The sequence below is a fragment of the Betta splendens genome, chromosome 17 (assembly GCF_900634795.4).
Source record: "Betta splendens chromosome 17, fBetSpl5.4, whole genome shotgun sequence".
NCBI lineage: Eukaryota > Metazoa > Chordata > Actinopteri > Anabantiformes > Osphronemidae > Betta > Betta splendens.
The window spans coordinates 262,501-275,534 of record NC_040897.2 but is presented as its reverse complement, the minus strand read 5'-3'; the positions used below and the strand labels follow the sequence as shown (position 1 = coordinate 275,534).

At 42.7% G+C, this 13,034-nt stretch overlaps 1 protein-coding gene and 1 long non-coding RNA gene across 6 annotated transcripts in view; one reads left to right on the top strand and one right to left on the bottom strand.

The window, feature by feature from the left end:
* Positions 1–9,618: 9,618 nt before the first annotated feature.
* The window catches only part of ca8 (carbonic anhydrase VIII), a 10,062-nt gene continuing 6,646 nt past the window's right edge, over positions 9,619–13,034 (bottom strand). For all 5 annotated transcript variants that reach the window (XM_055503533.1, XM_029131219.3, XM_029131220.3 and 2 more), the window contains 2 exons: positions 12,392–12,578; positions 9,619–10,635 (listed from right to left, as the gene is read on the bottom strand). In XM_055503533.1, coding sequence (XP_055359508.1) covers positions 12,444–12,578 — 135 coding nt within the window. In that variant the 3' untranslated portion in view covers positions 9,619–10,635; positions 12,392–12,443. The remainder of the gene's footprint in view (positions 10,636–12,391; positions 12,579–13,034) is intronic.
* LOC114844122 (uncharacterized) lies at positions 10,832–11,739 on the top strand. Its single transcript, XR_003783686.2, has 2 exons — positions 10,832–11,011; positions 11,403–11,739. It is a non-coding gene; the product is annotated as an uncharacterized LOC114844122 (long non-coding RNA).

The following is a 13,034-nucleotide window of genomic DNA, read 5'->3' as shown; positions in this document are numbered from 1 at the left end:
AACAACAATAAAGGGGTTGATCTATTCTAGGCTGTAGTCCCTGGTTGTCCAGCGTGTACTAAGACAAGCTGTAGGTTCATGTTTATTGCCCAGCATCATCACACCACTCTCCCTCCCTCCACACCTCCTTAGCGTAGAAACTGGAAATGTGATTGGCTACAGCAGCTGTGCACCGACGGCGAAGCATCCAGTGTCAGAAATTTGTTTTCTATCTCTTTTTGAGTTCTTTATCAACAGTGACGACAGAGTGAAACACTGTGTATGTTTTAGAAATGTTTTCTGCTGTGTGACAGTTTCACACTGTACAAACATTGTGCATATGGTCACATGCACACAGTCCATAGTGACCCTTTGTGTGTTGAACTGTACTACATATTGTTGCATTTTGTCTTGTCGTACTGTGTCCAAATCAATCTAACCATATAAACTAAATAGGTGTCTGTGCAACACAACGCTGTCTGCAGACAAAAAAGACTCAACAAGCAACAAACTTTAGGTTAAATCTGAGAAAAGCATCCAAACTTTGGTACTGACTTAAGACAACAACAGAATATGCAAAAGATCTAATGGAGACAGTAAATACAACAGCAGGATGGGCTTCGTGTGCCTGAGGTAAAGCGAAACAAGCAATCTGAAGTAAACTGAAGCCAAGTGCGTTTTATTGTCAAATGACAAAGCAACACGTTTCCATTAAACCCACAAGTAAATACAAGTACCCAGATACGCAAAAAACAAAGAAACGGTCTTCCACCCACCTACACACAGACACGCACGCCTCGCTGGTTCACACGCGTACAGTGCACTTAAACAGATGGTCACATATGCATATCAAATCACGAACACATAAAGCACCAGCAGACGCACATGTAATGATACTCCTGTGGTACCACATGCAAGCGTGTATGTGTATAATTATGCTGCCAACACACACACACACACACACACACACACACTAACCCACACATACTTATTGCACATACATAGTGTACAATGTGCCCATCCCCCTCACACACACATACATACATATATGCACCCCTCCCCTCTGGAAAAAGGCATAATTCACTTCCACGTTCTCCTCCCCCACACACAGTTGGTCTCTATAAAACTCCACGTACACAGTAGGCACACACTAAACCCTGCATGCACACATTATGCCCTAAACCAATCAAACGCACCCTCACACACTTGTCTACCTATATGCGCTGCCGCTCTCTGCCTCATGCAGTTCTCAGATTTCCACAAGCTTCTCAACATATCTGACGGCTTCAAGCAGTAATGTAGCATTTGAATGATGCGTGTCTCTTCATGGTGGGGAGATTACATTATAGATTCATAGCAAAGCAATCTGCTCCTGGGTTAAAAAAAACAGCCAGCCCTTTAGCTCTCCAGTAAGAACTAGGAGATGTAGCAGCAGAGAGAATCAGCAAGTTTATTAAATGAAGAGAGCAGGCCGAGAGAAGCTGAATTACGTCTCCATTACGTTGCACGACAAGGAGCAGTTGAGTGTTGGACAGTAATAATTTGGGTGTGCAGAAGTTCTATGCTTGTGAAATAACTCCAATGCAGAGTTTTTATAAAGATACATGCTGCAGTAATGAGGTTACTGCATTTCTGTCCCTCATTTTCTTTTGCTGCATTTGTATTGCGCGAGCGACCACCACAGCAGTCAGGTCCAGCGGGTTTTAATAGAACCTGGGGACCAGATGTTTTCATGGCCAGGTGTCTGTGAGCTTCCGTCTATTAATTACAAGCAGCTATTAACCATTAGGAGAAAGCAGGAGTGGTGGGAAAGCAATATTTGTATTTCTCTTATAATATATGTATTAACCACTGAACATTACTAGTTACTACAACAGTCAAAAAAAGAAATCTTCCAATCATCCAATTCCATCTCAGGAACATTTCGCCAATCAGGGCTATATGGAAAAGTGCTCAGATGGACCCACGCTGACAGTGTGAGGCCAGTAATTGTCTGTTCTAATGAGACAAAAAACTAACTCTCCAGACAGAACTCTAAGCCATGCTCCCAGTTAAAGCCAATGTCATCGTCTGTTAGTGATGCATGGGGAAGGCAGCATCATCCTCAGTAGCAGGGAAAGAAGGCCTGGGGTGGAACGGAGGACAATCACAACCAAACAGAGAGAGGTGCTTAAAGAACCAGAAGAACACATGCGACCTTCATTTAGAACCATCCACAACATCTGGAAATTCAAATAAGCCAGAATTATTCTTTAAGCAATGCTGACGCAAGGAACATACATTTGTATACAAAGTTCCAAATGTAAATGAATGTTAATGATTCATAGGATTGAAATAAGCAAAATGCAAATGTTTACTTCCTGTCGAAAAAAAGGAAGAGAGAGAGAAGGAAAAGTAGAAATAGAATTAATATTAACTTGTATGACCCTCATACAAACCAACATATGCAACCATATCTAGCACTTACTCCCCCACACAATGTGTAGCAACGCACACACACACACACACACACACACACACACACACACACACACACACACACACACACACACACAGCTCCTCTGATCTGGAAGTCTCATATTCAATGACTGTCAAGACCGCTGAATTCATTTGCACATTTTTAGCTGAGGGTCGATGCATCATTCAGGCTTATTTTTCCTGCTGTCACTGTTTCCCACCCAGTCTCATCATTATTTCATACTGGGCTATTTATTATGCTACTGTACAGCAAACACATTGTCCAGAATATCAGCTCACTTTCTATGCCAAAAATAAACTATTCAACATATAAAAACGAGGGTTAAGATACAGTAAGTGCCGCATTGACACTTCTTTTACTGTGGTAAGATCATGTATCATTAATGACGTTAGTATCAAAGTTCTGAATAAAGCATGAATAAAATACTGTAGAAGTATGTCAACAGTTTAAAGTAATGATTTCAACATCTTACTTAACCAAAAGTACACATTTAGGATATACACTCAGATCCACTTACACATCAAATGTACATATATGGAGATTAATGATCAATCTGATGGGTTAAGAAATTATTCTGTATGGAAAGAAAAAGTCATAATCCACACATCTGTCAATATTTTTTATCCTTTTAATCTTTTAATATTTTGTAGGAAAAAAGACCTATAAGTAGACAAGCAAAACCACAGAGCCAACGGTCTTTAATCTAATGGCAACACTGAGATAGAACCTATAATTATGTGACTTTCTAAATTTGCAGCATGTTCTGCAACGTGTCCCTGTGTTTTGTTTTTTACTGTAGATTTTAAAACCTCCAGTATATGGTTTGAGGTTATTTTTCTGTTTATATGTCACTTTCATGTTGTCAGCTCTTTGGATCACATGAAAAGCCATTGTCAAGACAGAAAAATGAGGCAGGCTCATTACTACTTCATAACTACTGAACTGACTTTTGATGTAAGGTTGCAGCAGATGATTATGTTTAATATCCTTAAAATAATGTAGTATGTCTTCACGTTGTTTATCATCCATATTTAATGAAAAATTTAAACTAAGCTTACTTAAAAAGGATTTCCAGCAAGGTATATGTATAAGGCCCTGCGATGGACTGGCGACCCGTCCAGGGTGGACCTGCCTGTCGCCCATAGCCAGCTGGGTTAGGCTCCAGCACCCCGCGACCCCGCATACAGTATGGGAATAAGCAGCTTGGAAAATGGATGGATGGTATATGTATAAGTAGTTTATATAGAGGCACATGAAACCAAGTGGAATGTGCCTGTTGTTTGAGCTATATATTAAAAAAAAAGAAATTCTGCTGTGCAGTCAGAAAGACATCTACTTGGGTTCTTTCAGATATTTGAGAAAAAAAAGCGGGAGATGTAGAAAAGGAAACAGAGGAAAAAAGACTCATCAAAGGCTTAACTTGCACAGGCTGCACTGATTCAGGTTCAAGTTTAGTCTACTGGACCTCAGCACACAGTACAGATGTTAAAAAATGTTGAAATCACCTTATATATTGTTTTTTACTGGATGGTATAAACAAAGTGATGCCATAAAATTGACCCCGAACTGCCAGCAAAACCAGGATGCTGATTAGTGGTGGAATTATTAAATCTCCGACTGATGTTTTGGGGTCAGCAAAAGCTTTTTATGGCGAGACAGAAATAGGCTACTTACATACAGTACAGCAAGATGAAAGGCAGTAAACAGTTGCAGTGAAAGCTACAATGAGCACCTTCAGATATTGTATCAGGTACTAGTTGTTGCAACTAAATAAAGCATGAGTAAAAGGTTCCCCAAAAAACCTCACAGAACCAAGAACCACAACCAGAACCAGTCGTGTCACAATAAAATACACTATATTATATATATATTTTTACCCTGCGAATCTAAATATGAGCAAAAAATGAGTATAATGAAATGACACAATAGCTTAGTGGTTGTTTATAAAACAAAATCAGCTAAATCAGTGAACAAAGTAATTATTTCTCCTGTTTTTATTGTGAAAAGAAATCCAAATTCCAAGATATTTAAAAGGACACATCCAGGCGAACAGCAGCCGAACAAAGTCACAAATTCTACCATCACAAAAAGGATGACAGTAACATCAGGTGTTCAGATGACAGAAACAAACATATTTGTACAGATATACAGATTTATAGGCAGACTCCCCCTACATGTAATGAAGTCTAGATCCACCACTGCCCAGATGTTCACGTTCACAATATGCTTCAGTGGGTGCAGGATCAGCTCCAGAGCCAGAGCCAGAGCTTGGTGCTGGAGCTTCATGCATCTGGCTGCTAATGCTGAAACCCAAGCGGAGCAGCGGCCCGATCCATTTGAACATTTATAGAGCAATTTATATGTGGCATATTATGGGGCTATCTATTATGACTCCACACCCCCCACACACACATACACAACGGCTGAATGGTCTAATGCAATGACAGAGAGATTGATTCAGGCTCCCAAACAGGCCACATGCCTGCGTTTTAAATAACTCTTCTCTTCTCTTCTCTTCTCTTCTCTTCTCTTCTCTTCTCTTCTCTTCTCTTCTCTTCTCTTCTCTTCTCTTCTCTTCTCTTCTCTTCTCTTCTCAAAAACATGTTTTTTGTTTCACCCAAATTTCATCTAATGTTTGACCCTATGTTTGCATCTTTTCATGTGCACTAACATCGCCTCTTACTGCATCATAGAAGCAGAACAGAAAAACAAGGAATATGCTCAACACTGATATATAGGCAGAAAGCGCGACAGACAAATTGGGAGAAAAAAGAAAAATAAAGGGAGAGAGACAGAGAGAGAGAGAGAGAGAGAGAGAGAGAGAGAGAGACCAAACAGGGAGAAATGAAGCACAGCACATCAATCATTACGATGATTATTATGGCAGTTGTCATGGCAACGTCCTCCCATCCCCCTCGCCCTCTCTTCCTTCTCATCGCCTATCGTCTACTCTCCTTCTCTTTCACTCTAAAATCAATTCAGATCCACTTAAATGCCATTATTGGCACAGTAAAGATAGTGTATGCGTAGCATATAAGAGAGGGGAGAAGCCATTTTAGTTTTGTTTTATGTTGCATTTCCATTTCCCTAAATCACTCCAGCTTTGTGTTTACTGTGAACGGACGTAACAACACTACATCTCTTCTGGCTACACAGTAATACTAGTGATGATTGATGTTATGTTACTTACTGCAGTAAGGAGAGAAACAAATGAATAGATTTGAAGCTGGTGCTAAATCCTTCAGAGGGTTTATTGGAAATATACAACATCACTACAAAGTCCTAAGAGTCTAACTTTCTTGTATTTCTTATAATAAATGAGAAATGAACTAAATTCATTGGTCAATAGAAACAATTGGCCCACTCTGATTGGTTTGAAATCTGAGAGAAGAATAAACTGCTATTCAACAGCTTGGACACATTTTTCCTGTGCTGTGTGTGAAGAAACAACTGATTTAATCGGTTTTAAATGTTAGCTTAGATTTTATATTTTGGGGTCTTTACTTTATAATGTTCATATAAATCCAGCCTAAGTGAAAACGCACGCCCCAAACCACCATGACACTACAACAATGGGTGTACGACTCAATGCGAATGGGAGCCTTCTAAGCTCTGTAACCTGCTGTAATGTGGGACTTTGGCCCTTCGTGCAGTGCAGGTTCGTCGTTGCTGCTTATATTGATTCATGGATACATTAGAGTATTAGCCCAGGCTAATGCTTCGATTGTGAGCCAGACTAAAATAGACCACGAGACGCGGAGCGAAACATGTGGCAGTCGGCCTCATAAAGACCTGGAGCAGGAGGCCGTCACTCAAACAAACAGACGAAGTTTGCATCTGCCCATTGCAAAGTCTACAGTATTTAGTATTTTCTACCAGCGTCTCAACTTTGAATACATTAAAACCTGATTGTACGATCAAACTCTGAACAAATGAACTGTGGGCTTTGTAACGAGTGCAGTGCAATTAAATGCGGTTGTCAGGTGCCTCGTCAAAGTACTCAGCTGTTCACTTTATATCAAAATTATGCTTTTGCCAGAATATGATTTAATTTGGTTTGAAGGCTTCAACAGCATATTACATCACAGCTTTCGTCACCGACTCATATGCTGCATATTTTCACTTCATTGTTTCAAACCTCCTCTCTTTGCTTCTCCCTCTTCATAAATATCCAGATTTACCATTACTCCTGAACACATCTGCGCCCTCTCTTTCTATTTTTTCAGGCACAGTGAGATTGACTCAGGCTGATGGAAACGTATAATGACCCTATTACTGCAGCGTGTGTGTGAGTGTGTGTTTGTGCCGTTTGGCCTCATCAAAGTCAAAAATCCGAACATGTGGATTTGTTCCACGTGCCAGAGGAAAGAAAGACGTGTGTTTCCCTGAAGCCTAGGTTGTTGTTGTACGTATGTGACATACTTTTAATAAAAATACTGATGCTGAGAATCTACATCGCATGTGTCTGGAATAACTGTCATCCAGTGGCAGCTCATTGTCTATGTGCTCAGCTTCCACAGCAACCCAACCCTGGATGCTGTTTGCACCGTTCAAAGCAGATAGAATCCTGATGTGATGGGATTTATCTCCAAAAACAACATATAAAATATAATCATTTCTGGGTTCTTTTGTTGCTTAGCGTTTTTTTACAGCAGCAGTCCTTTTTCACCCTTTCAGTTTAACTTTATCCATCACATCCTACTCTCAGGTTCTCCTGCCTGCTCTCATCTCTGTCTCCTATCTCTTATTCCTCTTTGGTTTGGGCTCCAGGTTTAACCACTGGGACTGTATATGCAAAGCTCTCCTGGATTAGGTCTACGAAGCACGTTGTTAATAAATGACAATACATTAGTAGAGAGCCTTACGCTGCCACTACTTGTGTGCCCTTTAGCAGGGCATTTACCCATTTAACTGCAAACATCCTGCTCCAGGGCAGAAGCCTAATAAACAGATAAGACTGTGTGTGACTGTTAGTGTAAACAGCCACCTGGAAACAGATCGTTTCTATTGTAGCGCTGGAGTTAATTAATCTTTTAATCAAGCAGATGTGTGGATGGTAACAAGTCCATGTCTGTGCTCATCCCCGGCTGCAGACCTGCTAATAGAACCTGTGAAGCAGGTGGGAGGCGGTGAGTCACCAACACACAGATATTCTTCAGCATCACGTGTGCAGCAGACTGAACTACAAAATAGTAAAATGCCTTGATGGATGACATTTAGCTAAGTTCAGGAAGATGAGGCAAACTCTCTCTCTCTCTATTGCTCGCTCGCTCGATTTCTGTCTCTATCTGTCTGTCTCTCTGCATTTTCTGGCTCTTTGCTCTGACGCAATTACATTTCACCTCCTATCAGCTCTGTGGATGTTTGACTGCACTGATGGACGGACACACACACACACACACACATGCACGCATACACACGCTTGCACACACACGCATGCACGCGCATGGACACACACACACACACACGCACACATACACGCACACACGCACGCACACACGCACGCACACACACGCACACACACACACACACACACACGCACACATACACGCACACACACACGCACACACACACACACACACACGCACACATACACGCACGCACACACACACACACACACACGCATACACACACACTTTACACCATTCCCTACCCCCCCCACCCTTTTACCCATACCCTCACAACTAATGACTAACCCCAAACCCCATTAACGACCCATCACCCTGCACGTGCATCTTAACCCAAACAACACATTGAAATAATGTGACAAAGGTCCAGATCCACACACTGAATACTTTGTAGGAGTCACTCACTTCACTTCACCCTGTTTGTGCATGAACGACGCGTTCCGGCGATGCCACTTGACCTGATTCCATCCTGCAGGATAGTGCTTCCTGACCTGACTGTCTCCTCCATCTCATCGACTACGTCAGATCACTTTCATATCAAGATTGAAGCATGGCTTACTTGTCCTCCTCGCGGTGCTGCACACACACACTAGCCCTCAACGCTCACCTACTCCTTCTGACTGACTACCAGAAGAACCCTTCACTGGAGCTACAGGCCCAGTTGTACCCACCACTATTAAAACCCAGGAGACCAGAGATGCCGACAGTACTGTTCTACTAACACACGCTTTTAAGCAGACTTACATGTGACAGAAAGTAAGTAAAAACATATCATACTCAAAACATTGCAAACCCATTGAAACTAAAACTCAATACTAACCGCCTTGTACTAATCACAGATTTTAGCTCGCCACGTGAGTCTGATGAAGTAACCACTGAGTGTATGTGGTCTTCTTTTACATCAGATCCTTGCTTTCCTATCGTTACAGAGCCCCCTGCTGGTCCCTGGAGGAACTGTTACTGGCTGCATGAGGCACAGACCTGCAGGGCACAGACAACGTGCAGAGGTGGGAGAAGGCGGCTCATGAGGCAGACATGAAAGAAAGCAAACATGCACACACACAACATGCACACGTCTTTAAGTCGGTCCACTAATGGAGAACTGAACATTTATAGGATATTTGGGAACGTGTTACTATTACAGAGTGTTTGATACGGAAAAAATGTGCTTGTCTACAAAAAAGGTTAGACTTTACACACAAGCTCCAATACATAATGTGAATTTGACGCTTTATTGTTTCTGTAATACTTTTCTCCAACAGCAGAGGGCAGTGTAGTTACATGTATGTACAAAGGTGCAAAGTAGGAAAATATGAAACGAGAGATGACATGAAGATGTTGACGGCAGAACTGTATAATGACTATATGCTCATTACTGAGAGTTTGTGATTACGACCAGTTGACGACCATTTTCCGTTCATATAAAATTTTATATATTTAAAATTCTGCTTAATAAGCATGAATTACTTTTAAAAATTATTAAAAATATATAGTTTTTAGCACTACACACTTGATCTGAGCCTGTGACTGTAATAAAGTCAGTATGTAGTCTGTGTCACAGTTATTAAAGTAGAAACACTTGAATGAGTCTAAGATTTCTGTGGTAAATTGTTTTCATTTGTTTTGATCTGTTAATATTCAGAGGCTTGGTTCCAGAAGAATAAACAACAGTTTGCTTCTGATCTTTAGACTCAGCACTGGCTCAACATCAGATACATCACTGACAAAGTCATGGTGGAAACAGACACGGTCCATGGTTACACTTGCTGTAGTTTATTGGTGTTTTAAAGTAACAGGTAGTCACAGTTTATTTCAGCAGTTAGTCAGACACACAGGAAACACACACTGCCATAGCCCACTATATGATGATGATGATGATGATGATGATGATGATGATGATGATGATGATGATGAACTTAGTATTAATATCAGTGGTGATATGCAGCAAGTACACTAAGCTGAGTTTGGATGTTTACATAGTTTGAATGAAGATACAACAGGATGCTATCGATTGAATTAGCACAAGAAGGTTGTTCCCACATCGAGCAGCACATGACAGAGACTTGTCAAAACGCGTCTGAGCTAGTGTTTGAGTCCAACCCCGTTTGCACACTTAATGTGCAAATCTTGGTGGTCTTTCATGTCTTTGCATTACATGTACAAACAAAGTGAGTGAAAGTGACGAGTTAGCAAGAAAGGACGTGTTGGAGTGAGTTTGTCCAATTCAGGTCAGAAATACTAAAAAAAATAAATTGGAGCTGAGTGAACCATAGACCATCATAAGCCAATGAGGTTTGAAGAGTGTTCAGTATCAGCAGTATAACCTCAGCAATGTTTGAGCTCCTTAAAAATAAATAATAATTCTTGGTAGTGGATGAAAATCCAAATTCTTCATCAATGCAAACTCATCTGTCCTGAGCTCCTGTTTATACTCATGTGCAGGCTGTGAAGGTTTCATGTGGTGTGTTCTCTCACGACTCGCACACATTAAACTGACTCCAGGTGTTGTAAGATTCAAGGCATGCTTAACCTACCTAGCAGGTTAGCGCAAAACAAAAGAATGGGCTGTGGAATGGGTACATATATGCAGTAAGGACGGGGGAGACAGGGACGTCGTGGGGAACCTGAACACAACACACGAACAGAAGCACGTGGGGAGGTGAAGGTGTGTCATTCATGGCCGTTTGTTGCGCTACCGACGCGTCGAAGGTGCAGGAGTTTGAGCTTCACTTCCGTTCCTCGCCCCCCACACTTCCTCTCTCTCTTCTTCTGTTACAGCAAAGGTAATAGAATAGAAAGAGACGGTCAGGAGAGCGATGGGCAGAACTGAAACTTTCTATTCATGTCAAACAGGAAAATGCAACATTAGTAAGAAACCCTAAGGCTGCAGTTTATTCAACGATGACTGTGTTCACAGGCCGATCCTGTTGTGACTCGGCTTCCACGCCACCAGGGGCAGCCTGGTTTCACCCTTTTGGTTTTGTGTCTTTGTTTCCTGTCTTGTGTTTCCTGTATTAGTTTGATTGGGTTCACCTGTCTTGTCTTGTATTTAAGGTCTCAGTTTGTGCACAGTCTTTGTTGGTGCGTTACTCGTTACTCGTCACATTATGTGTTACTTGTTACAGTGCCATCGTGCTCTGTCCAGGTTTGTGTGTTTGTTTGCTGATTACGTTTGGTACTGTTGTTTGCATGTTTTGTGTTTTAGGAGAGTTATTTAGTTTCCTGCTCTGCAGTGATCTTTAGTTTACCTGTGAGTTTTGTGTTAGTTTGCATGTTTTGTTTTCTGGCTTATCCTGCATACGCAGCGTCCTTAGTTCGTGTTGTCCTCTGTCTGCATGTTTAATATATTAAATCATTATTTGTCAGTCCTGTCTATGGGTCGTGCATTTGGGTCCTACCTCCAGTTTGTAGGTCATTGTAGTCTGTCTCCCCGCTCTAGGAGCGTGGTTTAGAATACCTTTCAGTTCAGTTCAATGCTCGTTTTAACCGTTCAGTCTAGTTTGACCCTCGCCAGTAACAGATCCTGTTATTTGCAGGAGCGCAGCAGGGAGACGCATGGAACGGGGACGAGCGAGGCTGCTTCTCTGGGCCCCCTGCCCTTATGCTTTTTCATTGTACTTGAGCTTCAAAATAAAAGCCTAGTACAAATCCAAGAGTCCTCAAAAGGGGAAGTGAGGACGCGATCCCTTCACTGTGTGCTACAGCCACTCAGTGAGTCTCGGTGAGACTGTGACCTTTGACCTCTGACCGTCCAGCAGGACGTAGGCTACAGCTCGACTCAGGACGCCTCCTCTCTGTATCAAGTGTCTTTTTCCAGACCTCTAACATCTTAATTTGCAGCCTTAGCGTGAAATTAAAGGTGGTTTGAGCTGATCACAGACGCAGGCAGCAGCTTTGTCTGCTTTCCTTTGCCTAAATGTGCTGGCACCACCCAGATGTTTACTTAATACTGAATACCACGTCTTCCAGCTCGCCTGACCTCCACCCAGCTGCCTCTTGTGTCTGTGTGAGTCTCCTACTGTGTCCCTGTGTTGTCAGGTGTATTTGAGCTGGTGGGACCAGATCAGTGTCCGTTTACATTATGAACAATAGTCCTCTGTTGGCTGTCCCTAGTCGGCCTCCACCCCTTTCATCCAGTTGGCACCACAGAACAGCCCCGTCTCCCTCCTCTCTACACTCTCCTGCTCTATGTGCCCTCACCCACAAGCTGCTTGGGGATAAAGCTGTCTGGGACCTTAGCCTCCTCTGCTGCAGTGCCGCTGAGCCAAATTCAGAATCACTACATATATAGGATAGACTCAAATTAGTAAGTGAAGTGGGTTAGTTCTTCCAGGGCTTGAGCTAATACAGTGAGGCTTCCGAGGAGCCTCACACTCCAGGGACAGCACTGTTAGCTTTGTCCCGTGTGGTTCGATGCGCTGCACTAACTAAGCAGAGTGGAGCTGTGATTGGCCTGACTCTAAATACGTACGAACCTGTTATCGTTACTATGTTATTACAGTAATGATCTGAATACGAATGTCACCTCAGGTACTTGTATCTGTAGGTCCCATCGTTCGTCTGAGTGCAACTGGAAGTCACTGGAAGGCGGCGCGAACCGTCCGGTCACTGAGTGGCTGCGTGGGACGGAAGTTGTCCCCCAGCATCCCATCGTTGCCCTCCGGAAGCTCCGCCCCTTTGACGTGAGACCGCAGCCTGCGGAACTCCTCGATCTGCAGAGGCCAAGCCAGAGGCTGAAGCTCATCTTTATTCTTCAATCCTGCCTGCTGCCGGGGCTTTTCACAGCGAGCCGCTACCAAGTCACATGCCAATGTCTTAAAATATGCACATTTAGTACTGATAACAGCAGTAAGAGCTTGGTGTGTGCTTTTATGCACCAGCTCCAGTTTCAGAGCTGCTGTGGAACGTTTGGTGGCTTGAACGAGTGCCATCATGCAGATTCTACCATCCAACCAGCTACAGCCTGGTTATCGCTGCACGGGTGACATAGATGCAACATTCAGCTGATCAGATAAGGATAGAGGTGACCAGTGTGCTTGTTTTGCTCCGTTAGGGTAAACCCCAACCCAACCACAGCTGCTGTTTGGAGCAGGTGAGCAGGTGAACAGCGACAGGTGAGCGCGTCACAGCGTTTCAAAGGGCAGCGGTGGCGAAGGTGGAACTAAATG